The sequence below is a fragment of the Ischnura elegans genome, chromosome 11, assembly GCF_921293095.1.
Source record: "Ischnura elegans chromosome 11, ioIscEleg1.1, whole genome shotgun sequence".
Taxonomy (NCBI): domain Eukaryota; kingdom Metazoa; phylum Arthropoda; class Insecta; order Odonata; family Coenagrionidae; genus Ischnura; species Ischnura elegans.
Window position 1 is genome coordinate 96,519,995 of NC_060256.1, and position 24,038 is coordinate 96,544,032.

At 41.2% G+C, this 24,038-nt stretch overlaps 1 protein-coding gene across 1 annotated transcript in view; it reads right to left on the bottom strand.

Annotated features, from left to right (window-relative positions):
* LOC124167671 (B-cell receptor CD22-like) overlaps nucleotides 1–24,038 on the bottom strand; it is a 773,246-nt gene that overhangs the window by 115,987 nt on the left and 633,221 nt on the right. Inside the window, exons 5-6 of the mRNA XM_046545655.1 lie at nucleotides 18,143–18,346; nucleotides 15,522–15,673 (exon numbers count right to left, since the gene is read on the bottom strand). Of these exons, the coding sequence (XP_046401611.1) occupies nucleotides 15,522–15,673; nucleotides 18,143–18,346 (356 nt within the window). The remainder of the gene's footprint in view (nucleotides 1–15,521; nucleotides 15,674–18,142; nucleotides 18,347–24,038) is intronic.

The following is a 24,038-nucleotide window of genomic DNA, read 5'->3' on the forward strand; positions in this document are numbered from 1 at the left end:
AGTAGCGCCACTTTTCACGAGCACTCGTCCCATTCCCAGGGCCCATAAAATTCATTAAACCGATCTGCACTGAACCACAGATAATACAGACTGTGATCATAAAATACCGACGCGTATTCTCGACCAGTGGTCTCTCTTGATGACACGGCACTAGGATACAAATAACGCTTATTATCCTAAAATTATCTGTGACCATAGATAATAGATTTTTCAACATTTTCCTGTATCTCAAATACAAAAGAAATCTATCTGGCAAAAGAGCGAAGCAACACTTCGTGAATGTATCTTCTTCGAGCAAATTTTCCAGCAAAAGCGATTTGGAGCTACACTTGCAATCTTTTCAAACAGCTACCGCTGAAAACCTCTGCGACAGGGCGAGATGAGTGTGAGCCATCCGGGCGGCTCTTTTGGAAAGAACCTCCGACGGTTCACGCGACACACACCGCTGCGCACATCTTCGCTGATTCGGCACACTCATCATCCCTTTTAACACCCCTCATCGAAGCCCCAGCAGATTCCGTTTAATCACTCGCTGCTAATCTGCTTCGAGTAGGTATAAACACCTAAGCAGCCACGATGAAGGGAAAAGGCGATCTATGTACACTCCTCCACAATGAGGAAACGTTCCGCGTAGACATTCTCTTTGGAAATTAACACATTTTCTCGCCTCATATGCATGGGAAATGATCACCATAAGTCAGCAATCCTAAGATTAGTTTGACGCAGCTCTACATTTCTCGCAGCGATTCAGCCAATTCATAGAGATACACTTGCTCTCTTTAGCATCCATGATAATCTGCCGCATGTACTTCATTCGAGGCCATCCTTAGTATTCTTAAGTCCGCTGATCCTTCGACGATTGTTTTTATAAGAACATCGCGCCCCAGCCATTGTGGCCTACCAGCCTCCTTCTTAAAATGGGAGATGGATTCGCAATGTAAGGAGTAGGATTGCGTAAGAGCTCCCGGTTCATTTATATTTCCCCATGAAAATTATCTAAGCGAAGGAATTGAAGTGACAGCACGCCATAAATATACTGAGCTTCCAATGGCGACAAAGTAACAATGCCTATAGCTGAAAGCAATTGCAGTAAGCACTAAAAATACGAGCTGAAAAGGGTGAGGACATTTTTTATGAATTTGCTTTATGCCAAAAAGTGGAAAAGTGATTATGAATTGGAATCTTTTGAAGCAAGAAAATCGATTAGTGATAAAAATAACTATTTTCCTGTGATGATTTGAGCGTCAGGGATAATACATACAAGTACAAGCCTATATAGAAAAAAACAAATCAAATAACAGAAGTCATAATTATAATCTCAGTAGAAACTCATAGCTGGAATTTAAATACAAATTCAAAACCGTTTCCAGTATTTACTGAAATCTAAGGCTTAAGTTGACTTCTGTTAATAATTAGTCAAAAGTAAATTTTATAATCGTACGTAAATTGCAGGAAAGTTTGATACGCTGTGAATTCCGTGAAATGATATTTTAGTGGTATTATTAAATTTTTTTGTGGTCGTAGCAGGGAGAGACCTGAACAAATTTCTTCGTGAATTTTTAGGTTATTTTGGTTAATATGTATCTACTGACACGCATGAGCATTGTGGACACGAATTCACCGTACGCAATAGGAATGGTAGTAACGCTAATTTAAACCTATTATAGTACGAATAGAAGATCCTTCATAGACTAGATCTTTTACGCAAGTAACATTGGATCTGACAGAGAAGTATCGATCAGCAAGAGTAAGTGGTCCTTCAGCGGTGGGATGAAATGGAAAAATAGCGCAAACAAGTGCTTCTTCCGACGTAATGATTTTCACTATGTATGACCGTCATCATAATTAAAAAAGTTAGGCTATCACTTTCACCTTGTTTAAACTACATCCATAGATAATTTCACCTCTATTTGAAACCTGGAGAACAGAGTGCGCTAGACGGGGTACGAATTCGTGACGAGCTTCTGTTTTTTATGCAAGAATAAATGCATCAGGAAATGATGCATCATAGTAATATTAGTTATAATACACCCATGAACGAGATCAACTGTTCTGTTTTCCATAATCATACCAAAAATAGGAAAGTTCTAACTAAATGGAAATTCAATATGTATTAATTAAAGAAGCAAAAGAATTACTATTAAAAATACTGACAAGTAGCAGTTGCAAGTCGAACCATTTAGTTGGAGAGTACATGGTGAAGAGAAAAGTCTGAGAATTTTTTTCATGGAACCTTGCTATTCGTGGAAAAAAATTAAGCAGATTGAAAAGAATACAAATTGCCATAGTATTTTTTTCCTGTTTTTTCTGACTAACAAGTTTAGCAATGATGAAATATTCGATTGAATCAGCGCTAGAGACCTTTCCCCATCGTTTCAGTTTCAGACCACAGTGAGGCGCTGCGGTAGCTCCACGCGAAATGGAAAAGATCATGGGGTTCATAGCTCAAAAGCGCCAAATTGAGATTTGCCACAAGTAACGAAATGTCGGCCATTGAGAGCGTTTCTCTCTCTCTCTCTATCTCGCTTTGTCATCGGAATGGAGTTGTTTCATATCCAAAAACTCCGATTATGGGTCCTCAGCACTTACAGTCCTTGAGGCGCGGATTATCGTTATTTTAAGAGGCCAAAATGAAGCGCCTGATCATAAATGCAATGTTATTCGAAGACTAGGAAACCTTAAATTTTCCAATTCCTGAAAAAAATTAGCGCCGGCCAAGGGAATACCCACTGATAAAGAAAGTAAACAGGGTCCCACTTGAGCCGACTGCTCGAGATTTTCGTCGGAAAGGCCGAGCGCATACGGGTGGGTTTAGAAAAGCGAAGGGGTGGTGCGAAGGGGTGGGAAGAGGGTTGGGAGAGGAATAGGGAGGGGAGGTTAACGACGCCCCACGAAATTCCAACAGGGCGGAAAATTGGCATTTTCATGAGTAACGCAGAGAAATGCAATGAAAAAAGGGAGGAGAGAGAATCAGGGAGCATAATTTATGTCCCCAAGTGGTTAAACGAAATCATTTGAGCTCTTTTCCTCCCCCTTACACCCCATTCCCCCCCCCCCCCCAAAAACTCTCTTTTATGTCGCTGGAGAGAAAAAAGAGACCTGTCGTGGATTCCTGGAGGCTGCTGGATTCCAACAATGAATGCAGCAGGAAAAAATAAGAGAGATATTAAAAGAGCACGGTCAACGGGTGAAAAACAACTCGGTATGTGCATTCCATTTCGCAGATTATTTTTAAAAAGAAGCTCACGGCCTGCGGATGCCAGAATAAAACAAAAAAGGCAAGATTGTAATGCTTACGTAACGAATTTAATCCAAGCAAGAAGAGTTTACTAACCGAACAAACTACGTCCGTGTGTCTTCATCAAAGGAATCTAAGTCACGGTATATCAGATGCCTTGCCCTCAAAAAGATGGAAATCGAAAAAAAATTATTTAATCTTTTCTCTCGAGAAAATAGCAATTGTGGTCCACAAGATATTTGGTATTTTTTCATTATTAGAATCAAAATAAAATCAAGTCGTTGCCATGGATTAATTACACAAAATAAGACATGCCACAACAATACGGTGCGCATGACAGTAAGATTTCGAGTTCAGCTCTGTAACAAATGCTTTTTTATGGGAGCGCAGAATGAGGGTTAACTATGAACAGGCAGAAATTTCGCATGTATATTTCATACTGATTCATTTAATGAGAGCTGATGCTCTATTTTTGGAACCTCCCGGAACTCAGCTGCCCATACATGTACTATTTATGAATGCAGATGCCATTTAGCATTTGTGGCATTTTGTGTCAAAATATTCAAGCAAGTTGTAATTTTTAAATAAATACAAAAAGCTATAGAAAGAAAAATGGCTAGATATCCGCTGAAAATTAATATAAATAAGACACTGCGGTGCACCAAAAGAGGGGAAGCTAGGACAAACATTAAACTAGGAAAAAAAAAGCTTGAAGGGGTGAACGAGTGCTGATACCAAAGAAGCCGACTACCCGAAGATGGATAAAACAAGATAGTAACACAGGTGAAACGGCTTCGTACAAAAGAAAAATCTGATTACTAATGAGAATAAAACTACCGAATTTAGGGAAAAATTCATCAGTTGTTGCATACGTATTGAGCATGTTTCTTAATGGGGGCGAGGGGGAAACGTTTGCAGCAGCAAAGAATTCAAGAGATGACCCATTCGAAAAACGGTGCTGCCGAAGAATGATGAAGACAAAATGGATTGACCGTGTAAGTGGAAGTGCTGAGAAATGTTGGGGACAAGAGGGATCTTCTAAAAACTTTGAGGAGGAGACGGGACAATTTCCTTGGCCACATTATGAGGCTTGAGGCCCTGATAAAATCAACCGTAGAAGGAGAGGTGGAAGGGAAAAAGGCAAATTAAAACCCAGGGTGACCTACTCATAGGACCATTTACAAAGGGTGTGAAAGAGGAGACAGAATAAAGGAAAAAATGACAAATACAGCAGATAGGGGGGCGGATTGGAAAGCTGCGCGAAAAATATGTTCGCGTTGATGACTTATGATCATGATAATGTGTGCAATGTACCTAAAGTGTGTCCAATATTAAAATAGCAATTTGAAGCAGTGTTTCGCGAAGATTTTCTACAAAGCGTTCATTTTCCGAATCGCATAGTGGCCTCCCTTTCTCTTGGGCTACAACCTTATCGCGGTGGAAAGGCTTGCGCGTTCCCATGACCCCCAGAGCTGCACTGGCGGGATTAATTCTAAATTATTCCCGGTAGGGCCACCCATGCCAGATAGGTCGAAGGGTAGGAGCCAGTCGAAAGGTAGTCCACGTGATGGCGTCACGTGAAAAACACTGATGGAATGGAAGTGGGAAACCCTACCAACTATCTCTTCCCTGAAAACATGGAGTACAACCAAATGAGCCTCGGAATCTCATCGCCTGGGACCCGTCCGCAAAGGGCGGGTGCCGGGCACGGCAGCGAGGTCGGCAAGGTCCTCGGGGTCGTCAACATGCGAAATCCTTTCAGAGACATATCATCATCAGCAGCAGCAGCAATGAGGAACGAAGAAAAGAAGACCAAGAAGATGGAGAAGAAGAAGTCGGCGATAAATACAGGGACGTGGAATGTGAGGACAATGATGAGGGCGGGGAAGTTAGAAAATATCAAAAGGGAAATGGATAAAGAGAGGATAGATATCTTAGGATTACGTGAGGTGAGGTGGAGGGATGAGAGCGACTATTGGAGTGATGGGTATAGGGTTATAGATAGTGGTGGGGAGGAAAGCCAGCGAGGAGTAGCTTTAGTATTAAACGGGAAGATGGGTAAGCGTGTGGTGGGTATAGACCAAGTAAGCGATAGGATTCTGGTGGTAGAAATGGAGGCGCGGCCCACCAACCTTGTGGTGGTCCAAGTTTACATGCCCATGGGCATGTAAACTTGGACCATGCTAGCTAGCAATCATAGGGAGGAAGAAGTAGATGAGGTGTATGAACAGCTCGAGGAAATAATTAGAGAAACCCCGGGTAAGAAAAATCTGGTAGTGATGGGGGACTGGAACGCCTCAGTCGGGGAAGGGAGGGATGGACGCGAAATAGGAGATTTTGGATTAGGAATTCGGAACGACAGGGGAGAGAAAGCAGCAGAATTTTGTAGGAGAAACAAATTATTCATCACAAACACGTGGTTCAATCATCATAAAGGGCGAAGGTACACATGGAAAAGTCCAGGGGATGTGGGGAGATACCAATTAGACTACATTATGGTAAGACAGAGGTTTAGGAATAGTGTGAAAAACTCGCGCAGCTTCCCTGCAGCGGATGCGGATTCAGACCACAATATAGTGCTCATGAAATGCAACCTAAGATTCAAAAGACTGATGAAAGTTAGGAAGGCGGAGAAATGGAACGTGGAAGCCCTGAAGGGGAGTATGAGGAGAGAATATCAGGAACTAGTGGACATTAGTATACGGGAGATTGAAAGTACTAAGACTGCAGAGGATGGATGGGATAATATTAAAACTGGAATAGTCAAAGCGGCGCAGAATTCAATTGGTTACGTTGACAGTAGAAGGATAAAGAAGCCGAGGATAACGGAGAACATGATAAGGGAAATGAAGGAGAGGAGGAAGTGGAAGAACGCGGACACAGAACAGGGAAAAAGAATGTATAGGGAACTGAATAATCGATTACGACGTGAAACTAAGAGGGCAAGGGAGGCTTGGTGGAAAAGAAAGTGTGAAGAAATGGAAAAGTTCCAGAAGGATGGAGAAGTAGGCGCGTTGTACGCCAAAGTTAAGTCGCTATCGGGCGGCAAAAGAGGACAAGCCATGTCTAAAATTAAGGCTAAATATGGGAGGATGCTAACCGAGCGAGAAGAGGTACAGAGTAGATGGAAGGAATACGTGGAGGATCTGTATGGCGGAAGAAACAGGCCGAAGAGATTGACTCTAGAGGAGGAAAGTGCAGTGGAGGATGATCTTGGGCCGGGGATATTAAATTCGGAAATAGAGAGAGCACTTCATGATATGAAAGCTAGGAAAGCAGTAGGCGTGGCCAATATACCGTGTGAGCTTCTGAAGAATCTAGGGAAGGAAGGTAAGATAAGTTTTTTCAAACTAGTGCGCAGGACCTATGAGGAGGGATGTTGGCCGGAGGATTTCGTGAAGACGGTTTTAATTCCGCTTCCGAAAAAGAAGTAACCTGTGGAATGCGGAGATTATAGGACTATCAGCCTAATATCGCCTGCGGCGAAAGTGGTGCTGAGGATATTGAACAGACGAATGGAGGCGAGGGCAAACGAGTATTTGGGCGAAGATCAGTTTGGTTTCAGAAGAGGGAAGTCAACTCGTGATGTAATGGCAAAAATGAGATCCCTCGTGGAGAGGAGGCTAGAATATGACCAGGACGTATGTGCGTGTTTCGTGGGTTTTGAAAAAGCGTTTGATAGGGTGAACTCGGTAAATTTAATGGATATTCTCAAGAGAATAGGTGTAGATTGGAGGGATAGACGACTGATTCGTAATCTGTATATGGCCCAGACTGCGCAAGTGAGGGTAGCGGACGGAGAATCTGGGTGGGCAAGCATTGGCCGAGGTGCGAGGCAAGGCTGTCCTTTATCGCCGCAGCTCTTTAACGTGTACGCCGAAGAGATGGTAAGGGAAGCGTGGGATGAGTTAGAAGCTGGGATAAAAGTGGGAGGAATGATGTTCAAATCAGTGAGATTCGCGGATGACCAGGCGTTGATCAGCCAGTCAGCGAGGGGGCTTCAGGCTCTAGTGGATGCGTTATACGAACGTTGCGAGGAGTATGGGATGAGGATTAATCACAAAAAACTAAGGTTATGCGGTTTTGTAAAGCATCACGAGCGAGGAATGTGAGACTCAAGATAAAGGTGGGCGGTGAAAAACTTGAGCAGGTTGAGCAATTCAACTATTTAGGCAGTACGTAAGAGGAAAACGGATACAGTAGTAAGAACATCAGGAAGAGAATTGCATTAGCGAAAGAGGCGTTCATGAACAGGAAGGAGCTTCTGAGAGGATCGTTATGTAAGAGTTTAAAGAAAAGGTTAGTGTAGAGTTTGATCTGGAGTGTAGCTCTTAACGGTGCGGAAACGTGGACACTGAGGAAAGAAGACGAGAGAAGATTGGAGGCATTCGAGATGTGGGTATGGAGAAGAATGGAGAGGGTGAAATGGACGGAGAGAAAAAGGAACGACGAAGTGCTGGATATGATTGGCGAGGAGAGGCAGCTTTTAGATGAGATAAGCAGGAGACAGAAGGTATGGATGGAGTTAGTACTTAGTGGGGGGGGATGTTGAAAATGGTGCTAGAGAGTAGAATGTTAGGGAAACGAGGGAGGGGAAGGAAAAGAATAGGATTTTTAGATAGATTGACAGAGAGTAGGCCTTACAGTGAATTAAAGAAGGCAGTGCTGGAAGGAAAGGGAGGCTCCCAGATCACTTCTTGAATACTTCATGGAAACCTACCTTAATCGGTAGAATACTATAATAATAATAATAGAGGCCTCTGACATGCGTCACTTCTGACCCCGTCACCACAACCAATGAGAGTCGTTTCCACCGGTGCTCCTCGCAGCGGCCCTCAGTCAGCGCGAAACATCCAGTCGAACAAGGCACTTCACATTCCATCGAGGGAACGGAACGCGATGCAACAGCCAGGGCGAAGAGAACTCGTGACGATCACGAAAGTGCACCTAACCGCTCATGTACACGCTCCCCCATATTATCTACATACTATCCCGCAAGGCACCGCAGAAGACGTGTGGAGGGGGGTGTTAGAACATCAGCTGATGACAAAAAGGAAACAAATGCGCGTAAAAAGCTCTGCCTTTTTACGTCCTTAACTGCTCGGGAGAAAAGACAAATTCCTATACCTATCGGGTCGACAAAATTTTCTCTTAATTTATCATTTCTGTTGGACCTGAAAATACAGTAAGTTTCTAATATAATCACTCTTAATATTAATTAGCCTAGGCGGTATATGCGAGTCTATCGCGGCAGCCGGCAGAATCCGTTTAACATATATGCAACGCTTCTTGTACATCCTATATCAAGTTGGGAAATTAAAATGCCAAAAACTTTCACAAAAAAATGCCTCGATAACTTATTAAGTTAATTTACGAAGCTATATGCAGTTAAACGCATAAAATTACAATATAAAGATAGCTACATGAGAAAATTCCTGTGCGACGCGTGTCTCTTCAAAATAATAATTTGGCGGAATGTTGCAAATGCCTCCATTCGCCTCCATAGCAGCAAACTTACCAATGAAAGTATTTTCGGAACACTATTATCTCCCCAAAGCAGCTGAAAACAAATGAAAGGCGCCAAATTCTAACTTCCCGAGCATAATTGCGGTGTAAACGGTGAAAAGAAGCTTCGCAATGAATGATGATAACGAGACCAACAACCGTCGTCTCACCAAATACTCATGTAGGAGTGCAGTCGAGACGGACGAGGGAGTCGAGATGATAGTTAAAGAAATTAAGTCGCTCCTGGAGTTTAGGTCATTCTACGACAATTATTACGTGAAAATCACCTTTTTTAAGCTCCAACGTTACGGGATTAACCTTATGTGTTACGACTGATTTTAGAGAATGATAAATAACATACTTACTATTCATGACTCTTCTATGTACATACATCAAAAAAGACTGAGAATACATGAATCTGTGTATCATTATTTTAAAAATATAATGCATTTACAGCCATTGTTGATGTAAGCACTATAGGCATCCAAAGTACGTTTTTTACTATGGTTTAAATAAATGAGTGAGATAACACAGTAATTTTGTAAGACTCGAGGACGACACTAATTAATTTTGAAACTTTAGCATAGGGAAAAAGTTATTTTTATTTAATGTGTAACATATAGTAATCAAAACTTCAGAACGAACTTAATTGTAGCAATTTTGGTCAAAGTAGGTTACATCAAGTTTACATCAAATCATTTAAATCAAATAAATTACATCAAATAATATTTGCCCTGCAAGCATAGTAATAGCAATAATTCTGGTTTGGACTACATGAGAATTTTACAGGAGAATCAACTTACAATATTGAAATATACAGTTGTCTGCAATAGGAGCGAAATTTTCGCTTGAGCGTTTAGATATGTTGTGAAGTTCACCAGGCATATGGGTATTTATTTCCACTGACATTGCACCACAACTATCTGGAGTAAATAGAAAAACCAACAATATGAAGTGACACAGAGGTGAAATAATGCCAACGTATTCTGCATTCAAATGGTTTGCAAGACCAACGCTATGATGCTCGTAGAAGCAAAGAAGTCACGGGCTGTAATTGACGCTTTGATTGAGCACGTATATAGGACTGGGACTAACAGTTGACGAAGCGAGATAGAAACATTTTAGAATATAGTAGAATGGAATAGACAAGAAGGGCTAGCATAGAAACAAGTAAACTGTTTATCACCGCGCGTTGTGAGTACACTATGATGAGGGGCGCTGGAGATAATGGAAACCATCTTAGGATTTGTGATTGAGTAGCAAATGCTTGGAAAACCCACTTAATCTGTCTTCGTCACCGCGGCTTTGATGTTGAATGCCAAGTGCAAAATATTTCAGAAAGGAGCGCTCAAACACAGTTGAGTCACCCAAACGCCCACAAATCCCAATTCCCCTCACTTGTAAATTCGTGATCCTCCATCTATGAGTGTTTGTAACCGTATTTTTGCGCAAGTGACGGTGGCGTTGAACGCTGAAACCACGTGAGCATAAATAAATTATGTGGAATTCCCGAGTCTTATCTTTCCATTCGGAAATCCTAAGACGGCTTTCATTTCATCACATCTTGGCCCGTTCTTAACACACTATTCCGGGAAGGAAAAGATCTCATGGGCGTTTGAAACAAGAGGCATTGAAAGATTTCGCGAGAATAAATTTTGATTTTTATCCCTCCCTAAGTGCCCAAGGCATTCATTCCCTTTTGAATTACCTCTTACTCTGAGAGAGCGCGCTTTGGAAAATATTTCCACTCGAGTCGCGCTGCGGGTGTTTCGTCTGATCGTAAGGGAATTTATAGAGGATATGTGTGCAGGGGATGAGAGAGAGAGAGAATAGAATAATGCGAGATTGGAGGGAAGGAAAAAGAGAGATACATATGTATATATTTCGTCGCATGTGGTGGGGCGGTCTCCGAAGGAGAGCAAAGCGGGAAGGGGGTGGGTGGGCTGGGGAAATAAGCAGCAGCATGAATAATGCATACAAAAGATATACATAAGACATTTCCTGGTCTGAACCTCGGGGGAAATATCGGGAGCTGGGTTTCGTCGAGCACTCACGCACGCACAGCATCACTCACGCACACACTCCAGTTCGCTCATCTTCGAGACCCACTCCATGGCAACCACCCCCTCCCCCGCAAACCTTCCCTCACACCACCGAGACGCTGAGAGACTCAATTTGGGCCATTGACGTAATGATGAAGACATATGGAGAAACGTACCAGCAACCGCACGGATTCATGCATGTCAATTTGAGTGATGACGACAATAAATGCATCACTAAATGGATTTAAGCGATTAAAATTAAGTAAAAAAACATTTATTCCAATCGCTAGAGCATTCAGGATGAAATTTGAGGAGAAAAATTATTTAAACACATCGGTAGCTCATGGGTAATCAATAATCTACATCACCATATAAAGAGAACGAACGAGTCGGGAATCCAAGAAAAGTACTCCGATATAGAGTAAGTAATACGACCAGTGGACGACGGGGAGCTGCCCACAAATATCAGATTACAACTGGCCTTCATCCGCAGGCCACCGCTGCCCACGCCAATCACATGCTTTCCCAATTACCAATGCCACGCGTCCCTCGAGGTAAGATGCATCACAGCCACGGCATGGATTGCGCAGGGCAACCTGACGCTTGAGGCTCACTCTCCGAACGAAGATAAAAAATGGATGGCATTGGGGTATTGCTATTTGGTCGGGTGCTACTTTCCATTGGTTTCACTTAAGTTTAATGTATGCATGCATAGAAATGAATAGGAAATTTAGCGGAAAAAAATAACGAAAAAGTCCGTTAAATTCAATTATAGTATTATTCATCCTTCTCAAACCTCATTAAATTTTGCAGAAATAGAAATAAAATCGGCCTTGGGTAAGCGGCGTAGCCGGGGGTCCGGACCCCTCCCCCCCGAAATATAATAACGCAATTGCTTTGCTTCACATAAGTAAACAAAATATTGAAAAATCATGAATTTACAAAAGATTTCTTTGACAAATGAAGTTTTTTCGTGCGAAAGATCCACAGAGAAAAAAAGCATCCGCCTTGACCGGGATTCGAACCCGGATCGCCCGATTTCCAAAGAAATTATGAAAAATGTTAAAATTAGTTTAAAGCCTTCTATTTATTACCCTGTTTTCCGACTATTTTCCCCCAGATCCCCCTGAACGATATTCCTGGCTACCCCACTGCCTGGGGTCGAAACTTCCCCCCCCCACGTTGACGCAGAGAAGAATATTTACTGTATTTCACATTTGTTTCGGAGGGTCTGTTTTTTGGATATGATCTTTTCTTGTCAAAGATTATGTCTGTTTCAACTCAATAAGGGATACTTCCCCTCGAATCATCGCCAATAGAGGCGAATGCCTTTCAACCGCGCTCCCTCTCTCTTCATTTCTACTCTTTCCCACCGCTGAGCCTTCAAAACATAGCCCTACTTCACAAATTTACTCTCTTGACTCTGGCCGATAAACGCTTAACTAATTCCTGCCATGCTCTATGCAAATCACGCGGCAGAAGACTTTTATAAAAATAATTACGTCCTGTGCCGAATAAGGTTCTCGGACACCAGTGGGGCCTGCACTCCATGGGTGTCATGCTTGTCGATTTTCCCCGGAATGTCAATATATCGAGATTCGAGTTATCAGGGTTCCAATGTTGATCATATGACTCATCTAAAATGATTAAAAAACTTAAAACTCTCTACTAATAAAATTTTCCGGGGCAAGATCCCTGGTTTGGGCCCCCCAATATTTTTTGTAAGTCGGCATCCCTGCCGGACACACTACCCTTGTCGTAACACAGGGCTCACAGCAATGGTATCCCCATACGACAAAAAATACTTAGGGTTCAGAATAATAGAATAGTACTGTAGAATTCAGGTTTTTTTTTATATTCCCTAATTGAAATTCGCTGACTTTTTCCGGGCATTACTCTTGACTTGCACAGAATTTTTCACTCCCTCATTTCGATAATATCGCATTGATAGCTTTCAACACAATACGTATTTATTTAGCACCTTAAAATAGACCCGGCACTTGAATAGATAAAACGCATACTTCTAATTCTCTCAAATCTTTCAGTTATCCGTGCAAGAGGATTTGTTTGTTGTTTCATGGCGTTTAAAGGTGGGGTTGAAAAATAAAATCAAAAAGCTAAGCCAAAATATATTTTCACTTATAGTAATGAGTGCATTCTGAAATCGTTCGATGTTAATATTTTGTTAGTATGTATTGCGATGTATTCACTCATAATTATCATTCAGCAATTTCGAATCATCGCCGTAAGTTATCGAATATTCAACGCATCCCTCATTTGCGGAGGGCATGTGAGGAAATGAGCTGCCCATGTAGAGTCGAGTCCAAGAAGGCAATCAGCGGTGCCGCCCGGAGGCCGTCTGGCGAAATGATTGCGTCGGCAAGGATTCTTGGAAGTTACGAGTATTTGAGCGAGTCCTCGGGAGAAATAATTAGGGCAGTTCCTGCGAAATGAGAAGAAGAAGAAGGCAAACTTTGTGGCGAGGAAACGTCGGGATGAGATAGTTCGAGGTTCGCTTCGAGTATGGCTCACTACTTGAGACGCATCGCTACTTAAAGTGGTCTTCGTCTGGATACAGCCAAGCAAGCTCAAAAAATGGTCCTCGGCGGTGGCTTACGATTCCACTGAAAACCTAGTGGCAGACTCACAACTGTTGATTAGAGCAGATCACAGAATGGACCACCCGATGACCCCCGGTCAGCGGTCTAAAAGCCATCCTAAGATTTGAAATCTCAATCTCAAAGATGACGAATGTTCCACCTCCTTCGGTAGCGCTTTGACTAATGCTGCGCGACAATCATTTCACGTTTCTCATACAACGGTCCCAAGCCAAAGTCTTCCAGAAAACTCTTCTATAAATATCTGGAAAAGTAGAAAGGTAGGAAACATACTCTATCCTTAGAAAGAAACACCCAACCTTCAAATGCGTGTACTTAAAATGCGCCCTTCAGTCATAAGAGTGAAATTACTCGATACAATTTCTTCAACTGAGTTAATATGGAGACTTAAAAACATTTTTTTCCATTAGGAATAAATCAGAAAAAAACACCATAAATATGGCAGCCTGCGGGCACATCGATAATAGCAGTAAAGAATAACTTGTATTTTATAAGTTTCCATTTATTCTAGAAATTTATTCATGAAATCCATGGACATAGATACATTGGAAGCTGAAAATTGTATCAAGGAGATCAAAGCGGATTTTAAAGGACGCAAAACATTTCATTTCCGAACGTCTATCAAAGCAAGAGGAAAATTAAAGATCTTTCCAAATATTAATATCGAACGATTTCAGAATGCACTCATTACTATAAGTCAAAATATATTTTGGTTTAGCGCTTTGATTTTATTTTTCAATCCCACCTTTAAGACCAATGAAAAAACAAACAAATCCTCTTGCACGGATAACTGAAAGATTTGAGAGAATTAGAAGTATGCGATATGTCTTATTTATTCAAGTGCCTGGTCTCTTTTAAGGTGCCAAATAAATACTTATTGTGTTGAAAGCTATCGATACGATATTGAGATGCGTTTTCATCGAAAGATATTTCATGAGCAAATGCATTCAAATGTTGGATGGTTTTCAGACCTATGAGAGGTATCCGGCAGACGGCGCTGTAGGATTAAATTTAGGGCTAAAAAAATGATTCGCTCGCCGTAAGATTCCGCCCGAAGGTTTGTCCAAATAGGATGGGATGGCAAACGGCTGATTACGAAATTCGCCACGGGCGAGAGAAAAAAGGGCGCCATGTCAATGGAAAGACGCATTCAGTGTCTTTCCATTGACATTCCTCAACCAGCACTTCCGCTTCCGACTAGGTGAATACCCGTAAGGAATTCGACGCCGGAACCTCTATTCAGCAGACAAAGTCCACGCCCACTGGACCAACATGATTGGACCGCTAATGGACAACTACCAACTGGATCACTTCGAAAATTATTATTTTTAGTCGATTCAATTTGGAAAAGGGATGGCGTGGGAGAGGCAGGAGCGCTTGGATGTAGATCTAGGGGTTCCGGGTTCATATCCCGGGTGATACCTTCGGACACTCCAATTCAATAATCCACGCAGTGCAAGGTGGCCCAGGTAAATGAACTGGCCCTCCTAACCTTATCCGTGTCTAATGCACACGTCAGTGGCTTCGTAAGGGGTTAGCTCTACCCTCACACATCCAAACCAACCTAAGAGTTGAATTAATTCAACTGATTGAGGTGAAATGTAGGCGATAAATAGTAATCCACTCGTTACGGTGAAGTGGACACAAGAATGTGGTCGGAATAAAAAAAAAATAACGATCACACTTGTCACAATTATTCCGATGCGTACGCATAAAAATGATTGCGGAAAAGAGGTAAAACTTATTTGATATTAGTATCAGAAATTATTGATGTTAATTCATTCTTATAGAAAAACAATCATACTATTTTATTATTGGGTTTAGATCTCAGAACGCGTGAGAAATTCTGACCGTTTGTTAGTATCTAGATGGAAGGAGAAAAAATAGCACGAGGTCACTTCCAAGTTATGGAATAGTGGAATCAATGTCGACGAGAAAGAGAACGAAATAAGGACGGCAAGGAGGAGGAAGGAGGTTTTGAGAGAGAGAGAGGCATGTAATGAGGAAGCATGGCGATGAAGCTATATAATTGCGCAAGTTGCATTTGGAGTCTCGAGGCAACACATCGTGAGCACAATAGCAGGATGCATCGGAGGCGTGCATTTGGGGTGTACTCACGTTTTTCGTGATCCTCTTGATTTGCCGGCTGCCCTTCCACCACGTGATCACGGCCTCGGGTCTCGAACCAGTGGCCTTGCACTCCACCTCGTACCGCTTGTCCGCCGAAACGTGCTTCTCTTTGGTGAGTATGTGAACTGCCACCGGCTTCACTGCGGGTCAGACAAAAGAATGTGTCGTCAAGTCGTCTGCTAACTATCTCTATTAATCTACAAATGTGAACTGACTGCCTTGTTTCTTATTCCTTGAATATTTCTATCAGCTGTTATGACCCTGGAAGCCCTGCTCATTTCCTTCATTCCTTTATAATTCACAAACACAATTGTATCAAATTCTTATAACATTTTGTGCATAAAGAGCAGTTTTGAACAGAGCATGCGGTAATGGTGCGCGGTCATATGGTAACAACAAACTAAGATTTAAGGGGTCGGCGCAAAGTACATGGGACGGCGTTGAAGGGTTAAGATTGATATTAAAAACATTAATCATGACACAAGAGGAACGACCTTTTCAATTCTGTACCACTAGCATTTAAATCTTGCCAGCAGGAGCAAAGTCTGCCGAGGGAGGGGAGGGGGTGGAGGGGAAGTCTCTAGTAAGTGGTACGGGCCGTACCTCAGCGGCGCCGCGGTGCGGGGTAGCGCCCTGGGGGATGGATTGCATTACGACGGACGATATCTCGTAAACGCTTAGAGATGGGTCAAAACAAACAGAAAATCGGTCCTAAAGATCTTTAATTTTACGTTTTACATAGAAATGGCTCTTGTTCGGCCCCAAAAATCTCAATTAAGGGTCCTCAGTACTTAGGGCCCTTGGGACACGGGTTGCCGTTATTTTAAAGTGACCAAATTTTAACACATGTATATAAACCTCATTTGGATCACTTTGAGACTAGGAAAACATAACTTTTCTCCATCCTGAAAAATAAGGGCCGGCCTAGTGCACATGGCTCAAGAGAAAAAGCTCCGCCAAACAGGCAATGGGATGCGCTTCGAGGCTACAATATGTACTACAATACTAGACAATGTGATTTAAAAAAACTCCCCTGGCCCTGGGATTGATTCTAGGAGCCCAAGCATCCGGGATTAGTGTGAGCAGACCGCAGATCGGAGGTTAGTCCCATGGTCCTTGTTTATAAGGACCATGATAAGTCATCAAGGTTCCTTAATGCCACAAGGGTCTGTGGTTCGATTCTTGGCCAGGATGAAATTGAAATCGGACTTACTGAACCTGAAAAGCGTAGTGATTTACGTGGTCGCCATGAAAGCCGGAGCTGAGTGCTTCAATTCCGGCCGATGGGTATTTTAAAAACGAATTCGGATATTACCGAAAAAATTCGGCAAGGAGTAAGCCGCAGCAAGCATTTTTATATTGAAGAAATTCTCCCGAAGAAGCTTAATTCTTAATAAGGCATATCAACTCGAAAGTGAGCCCTGGAAATTAGAAATAATATGGCTTGTTTTACAAAAGCAAGAACGCAAATCAGCGATGACTGCCTTGACTGTTCAGGGAAGAAATATAAGATGAGGGTTCAAATAAGGCCCAATCACTCATTACTCCTTTTCTCGAGTTGCAATCAGGAATCCTTTTTCTTCGAAGGAAGCTGCTCTGACGCCACGAGGCTTCCTATTCTCTCCAACAGTTTCTATCATTTATTGTTCATCTTTGCGCTTTATGTGTGATTAATTCTTACCTATCTCTGAAAACGTCTTCAACCTTCATTTAGAACTTTGAAGCATGATGGGCCTCATACCATTATCTTCAACTTCACTCAGAGTGCTTCGTGCCTGTCACGAAGACACGCGTTTTTTCCAGAGGTGAAATGAGAAGAACTGGAGGAGTTGGCCATCGATTTCAAGGGAATGAGTCATTCAGCTTCGCCAGTAGTGCATGAATACTCAACTAATAACCACCCACGCTGCCAGAATCTTAATATCCAGGACACGTGATTTGTTATATTCCAAATTCATATTTACCACAATTGAAGTATAATCAATTTATGGCATACAATGCGTGAAAGTGAAAAATAAATACACTGTCCGTATGTATGTTATATAGCACAAAATAATACCAAACGGTACTTGATTTCATTAAAATAACAAATATAATCATTCAAACGTGACAATTACTATCACAAAAATACCGCAGGGTGTAAATAACTTTATTGAACCATCTTGAATACTAGGCAATATTGTATAAATGCGCTCCCACAAGAGTTAATGGAAAAACAAAGAATATCATATGTATGTTAAATATCACAAAATAATAGCAAATGCTACTTGATTTCATTCAAATAACAAATATATAATTATTCAAACTTGACAATTACTTTCACAGAAATACCGTAAGGTATAAATAACTTTATCGAACTATCTTGAATACTCGGTACACATTGAGCGCCAAATAATTAATGAAGTTAAAGCCTGATTCACTAGGTAAAAACTAGAAACTTACTGTCACAATGAAATATTTTTATGTTTGATTAGATTTATGAATACGCCTGCCACGTTAACATTAATGCAAATTCAAAATCTCCTCCGCTTCATTATAGAACGTAATCATTGTGTGCCAAAAATTATCACTGTGAATCAGTATGAATAGAATTCCATCGTGTGACTTACAGTTGATGTTGAGGGCCACCAGCTTCTGCGCGGGCGGCGTGAGGTTCGTGTTGGATGCCTGGCAGATGAGGCGGGCGTTGAGGTGCTGCCTTCCCACACTCGGGAACGTGAGTCGGTTCACGGTGAGCCCGTTGGGGCGCTGCTCGTACGAGTCGTCGATCACCGTGTTCTCCAGGAACCACGTCAGCTTGGGCCGCGGCTGACCTGCATCAGAAACGCATATCAGAAACACACACCAGAAAGGCATCAGACACAAGAAACCAATGCATTGCAAGAAATAAGCAATTCACGAAATTGCCAATTGCTTTGTAGAGTGAGTGTGGTCGGAGACGGGAAATTCAAATGTAAACAGAAGTTTGCAAAGATGCATAGGGGTCATTCGTCCTCGATTGAACAAACGTTTGTCCCTTAAGGTTTTGATTAAAAGTTAGATTTTGATGATAATGAATGGGTTTATCATCAACCCAAATTTATACCCCGAGACCATTTTGGGTAAAACATTGTGAATTTTACTTAGAAAATACTATCTTCTTGGATACGAATCTTCAGTACATCTGTCGCAAAAGGATCGTCAGAAGCATATTGCTAATAATAGAGTAAAAGTTTTTGCAGAGCTGATAGAATATGATTGAAGCTATAGTTCATAGCAATAGGGCCTGAGGCAGTAAAATACATCCACAAAATTCCATGATAAGACTGCACTAAGTATTTCTATTTCTGATAGAGGCGACAGAACGCCGTGCAGAAGGAAAATGCAAATTTTTAAATATTCACTAAAATTAATGTACGAGTTACCATAAAATTTTATTTTCGGGACTTTAGGGCGAATATGTTTAGATTATAAAATAAATGTTTGGGCCAAATCCGAAATGGGATAATTGAGAAATTTTGACTGATAGTTTTTTTTAATATAAAGATAATAGTAGTAGAAAAAGCCATTCAATGACTGTTTTACTCTTAACATTTCACGCCAAGTCTAACCTTTGAAATAAGACATACACCTAGGCTCTAAGAAAATTAGTTGGTGGAAAAGAAGGAATTATAAATGTATTGCACACTTATACTTTTTGAGAATAGCTGAATATCATTGGGGGAAGAAAGTGAATTGAACGGACAACATACATGCATACGAAACAAATAATTAAAGACGGAAAATATAAGTCTAATCCATATATTTATGCGCAGTTTATTTAAATGACGTAAAAACCCTTTCGAATTTCAAATTGGCATTCAATCGCAAGTTTTTTATGAGGTCGTAATCCAACATCCATAAACATATCCAAAGTTTCGCAATCATACAAGGAAATGGGCTATTTTTAAATATAGGAAAAATAGTAATTCAGGTGCTAAAATTCAATAGTCTGCAAATGAGATTCATGAAAGAGCATTATAAAAAAATCCGCAATCCACCTACCTGCGAAAATTGTAAACGCCTACCTGTATTCTAAGCGATTAAAAAACGAAAACAAAAACAAATCTCGGCACCGATTCCTGGAATCACCCAACGAAATTAAAAGACGTTATTAATTATTGCCATACCACAGAGTGTTTGTCCATAGAAAGTAATTTTGATCGAATGGAAACAGTAGAATTCCATACATTAAAACAGTTATCTATCGACAGAATCAATAAATTTATGCAAACTTTTTAAGTAAAACTCTTATGAAATTTGTCTTTGTCTGACATTGGTCTAACGACATTTGTGCGCATCTTTAAAAGGAATTTTATTACGCAATATGTTATGCAAGAAATTATGTACTTTGTTGTGCGGGCGATAACAGAATTCCCATAGCAATACGTTTGGCAAATTATCTTTTTTTATCGTATCTGTCGGACCTGGAAATATCGAGGGGTTCTAATATGATGTTCCCCGTGTCGCTCTCACAGATATTCATTCTAAATTCCTCAACTAATTGAAGCTTAAAGAGCATTATCCGAGTTTCTAGTGGCTCACTGGCAATTTAGTTTTAAAAAACGGCGTAACGCTTTCTGCACGCCCGAAGCGCTCTATGGCCAATCGCGTTGATATCCTTTTTATTTTATAAGTTCACGGAAAATGTCATTAAGCACCGTATCCCATGTGATCGCTGTACATTCAAGGTGTGGGCAGACGAGTGGGTAATAACACCTCTCATTTACTGTTCCATTCGAAAAAGTTCCCTAACACCCATAAGAAATCCTAGTCCCCTCGGGGCTCTGAAAAATATTTCCTAAATGTGTTCCCCCCACCATAAGAAGGGCCACCGTAACTGACCCATTCTCTATCGACGTGCATATAATTCTGAGAGGAAAACGCCGCGAGGAACACAAAGAAGGGCCTTTAATTGCGCAGTTCACCCCAAAGAAATAAAAACATAAAATTGGATTTCACCGTTTTTAACTACGCATAACCTGGTGTCTTACATAACGAGTCATGAAACCTATCGAGTAGATCCAAAGGGAAAGATGAAATGCCAGAAACAGTTCCGACCTGCAGTGAAGTTGAGTTGAAGCGAAACACTAAGCTGCAAGGACGGAGCTGGAAAATCTAACTCGGATGCAAGCCCGATAACTGTTTACGTCAGCCATTCACCGGGAGAAAGCTAAAGCTTTCCCTAAGGTGCCCGCATGCGAAGCGACCGAACAACGTGATATTACCACTGCTATTTACTCTATTGAAAACAAGTAAGTGACGAGCACTCCTTCCAAAATGTGAAATTGACACTCAGACGACGAATTTTGCGAATGCGGATTCTGCAGTAGGCCTCTATATGAGCTACCACCCACCGCACCGCATTTAAATAGGTTTACAAAAGCCGCCACTCGCCTGGCATGGCCGCCAATGAGGGGAAATATGGTACAACTAGAATAGGGTGGTTTCCTATTATTTTTTTATTGCCTAAATCGAAAGATTATTACTACTGGAGTACGTATTTCACGCTTTTAGATTTTTAAATGATCTATTTTTCGCGATTAAATGAAAAGTGAAAAATTTCAAGCGCGCGAAAACGCGACGGCTTAGCATGAATGATAGGAAAAAGTCCGTGCGACGCATTTCTGGTTCCCCCTCCCACCTCGAGAGGTGACCTTGATCGAGGCTCTGAGCGCTGATACGACGCAGGCTGCTAGCGGGTAGCTGAGTACCCTGCTAGCTGGTAGCGCTTGGCTTAAATAAGGATTATTAATACCTTATCAAACGAAGAAAACTTTCCGACCTTAGCCAGTTTTAATAAGTGATTATTGAGATATGTTTCCCTGAGCTCTTCGCCTCATGCATGCATTGGTAACCTCAGACGATGTATAACTCCTATCCTCTCGTGTAGAAACTAGGTCCCTGTGACGTCACGTGGAGTGGCGTCGCATGGGTGCCAATCTGGCCTTTTTCAAATGAGGATAAAAATGGACCATTGCCATTCGTCTAAACCGGTATTTCTAAAACGAAATAATTTGTATATTATGAATACACTAATGGTGGGTAACGAATCGCAATCAATGCCTTTCGTTTTCTTTGATGAAGGAAACTAACCTATTGCTAACCGAAATATATATACTGAATTCTTAGCTTTTCAATGAAATTCATCGCGAGTGCGAATTTAATACTGCAAATATCGTGTAGAAATCTATCGATCTGTACTCAAAATCCCGCTGAGGACATTTTTGAAAACCGATTAAAATGCGGCCGAAGTAGCGTCAAAAATTGACCCTAGTGGCAAGTGCATGCTCATGTGTGCACTTCGCCCCCCCCCCCCCGCCACCCCCCACAGCCATTCACGCCAAAACAATGAAATGGCGAATGAGTTAATTGACGCGCGGTCCACGAGATGGCGCTGCGAGCGGCCAGGGGGTGAGGGGAGCACCGGAAATTACGACGTGCCAAGGAAGCTCAGGGCCAATTAGTTAGACATCTGCAAACCGATTCCAAGAGTGCTGCCCCCCCCCCCCCCCCCAAGGGGTCATCCCCCAGAAAATCCTAATGTCATATCGAGTAGGAAGCAAGCAGTATTCCTAGCCGAGGGTTTCCTTCCAAGTCCCGTGCCATCGCATCCACTCCAAAGCCATTCATTCATCCATACATCTTCATCCATTTTCACACAAGGCATTCATTCATTTGCAATGTAGTAAAGAGAATATTTCCTTCCCAAGCGTCAGGGTATAGCATTGTCTCACCTCGCTCAGTGGAAGAGAATCTCTGATTTAGTTTCGTAAACAAGCTCGCATTTCACAACAACTACACTCAAATATATGAATGGAATCAAACGGAATGGTATGAGGCCAGGGGCGGATCCAGGGTTCTTCTTTCTTGGGGGGGAGGGGGCACAATGGCCTGAAAGGCAAACGACCTTCCCAAACTTGAGATTAAAAACAAGATGTAACAATCACTGTGCGAAATATTCTCTTTATTTTGATGTTAAAGTTTTTGATATGAAATTAAATGATTGAGGCTCCGTAATAGAAAAAATTAAACGAACGTTATGATAAACGTACAAAACATTTTGTCCACATTTTAAGCGTCTAGGGGGGGGGGGTTAAATCCGCTTGTGTATGAGGCAAATCTTGTGAAATATTTACCATCATCATCACTAGTAAATATCCCTAATATTGGTTTGACGCAGCTCTTCATTCAATTCTCTCATCAGCTTATCTTTTTACATCTCTTTTGTCACTTTCACATCCTTCTTTAGCTTTGTAAGGGGGCAACATCAGTCCGTCCCGTGGGAGTTGGATTCGTGTTACCACTTCGGGAGCATGTCAATCGAGTCTCACCAATATCAGCAAATTTTTAATTATAGAAATATTATCCAAAACATGGAGACAGTTGTAATTTTTATATTCATGGAAGTATGTTGTCCAATAAGGCATTAACTCTTAACCGGTGACGTGCGGTCTGAGAGACCGCTGCGTTTCTAAAATTATGAATAATTTCAAAATTACTATTTTAAAATATCTATAATCCACGTGAGCGTAATAATTTTGTATATTAAGGAAATAGAGCACTCTTATAATTTAGTCGTCTTATTATTTATTTCTGAAAATTTGCAAATGAGTTTGATAAGCGGTCTGTGGGACCTCACGTCACTAAATTGGAAAAACCAATAAACGTAATGCTGGTGGGAATGATTCAAAAAGTCGTTCAAAACAATTCCTAGTGATTTTTCAAGAATAATAATAATTGATAATTTGTAAGGAAGCATTTTAGTGGCATTACGTGGATAATTAAGTACTTAATTTAAAAAAGTACTATAATAATAACAAATCAAGTGTTTTTTATATCAATTTTTTGATCCTGTTTCAAATAACAATTTTTATTGAAAAATTGGTTCGTATTGGGAATGCACAATATTAAATATAAGTTTCATAATAGTGAAGCAGTCAAAGAAACATTAAACTAAGCAATAAAAATGAATTTGCAACGTTTTATGAATTTTTTTATTGCGGTTTCCCGGACCGCACATCACTGGTTGTGTAACAAGAATTGCACGTCACTGTTTAAAGGTTAAGGCTGTGATTAGACCAACTTATCTATACGCGGAGACTAATCACATGTAACAATATTTAGACCCATATAAGCTATTCGATAGAAATTAATTGTTTTAAGAATTTAAATCATGCTGTGAGACATAATTTGTCCTTCTATTATGTCTAAAAGATCGGCAAGTAGGTGAGAGCGGTCCTTCCATTCTCAATATTTACAATTATAGTGCGTGTAATATCCAAAATCGTGGGGCATTTCATATTTATGAATTACATAGACCACATAACCGCGAATATAAATTTGGGTGGAAACATTCCTCGTCTCGAGGCAGCTTCTTTCTCCTTGGATCGCTCTGCTCTTCAGAGACGCGTGCGGCGACTATAGTAAACACATCGAAGGAGGTTAGCACGAAATGTGGAAGTCATTGACATTTCATTCGTTTTT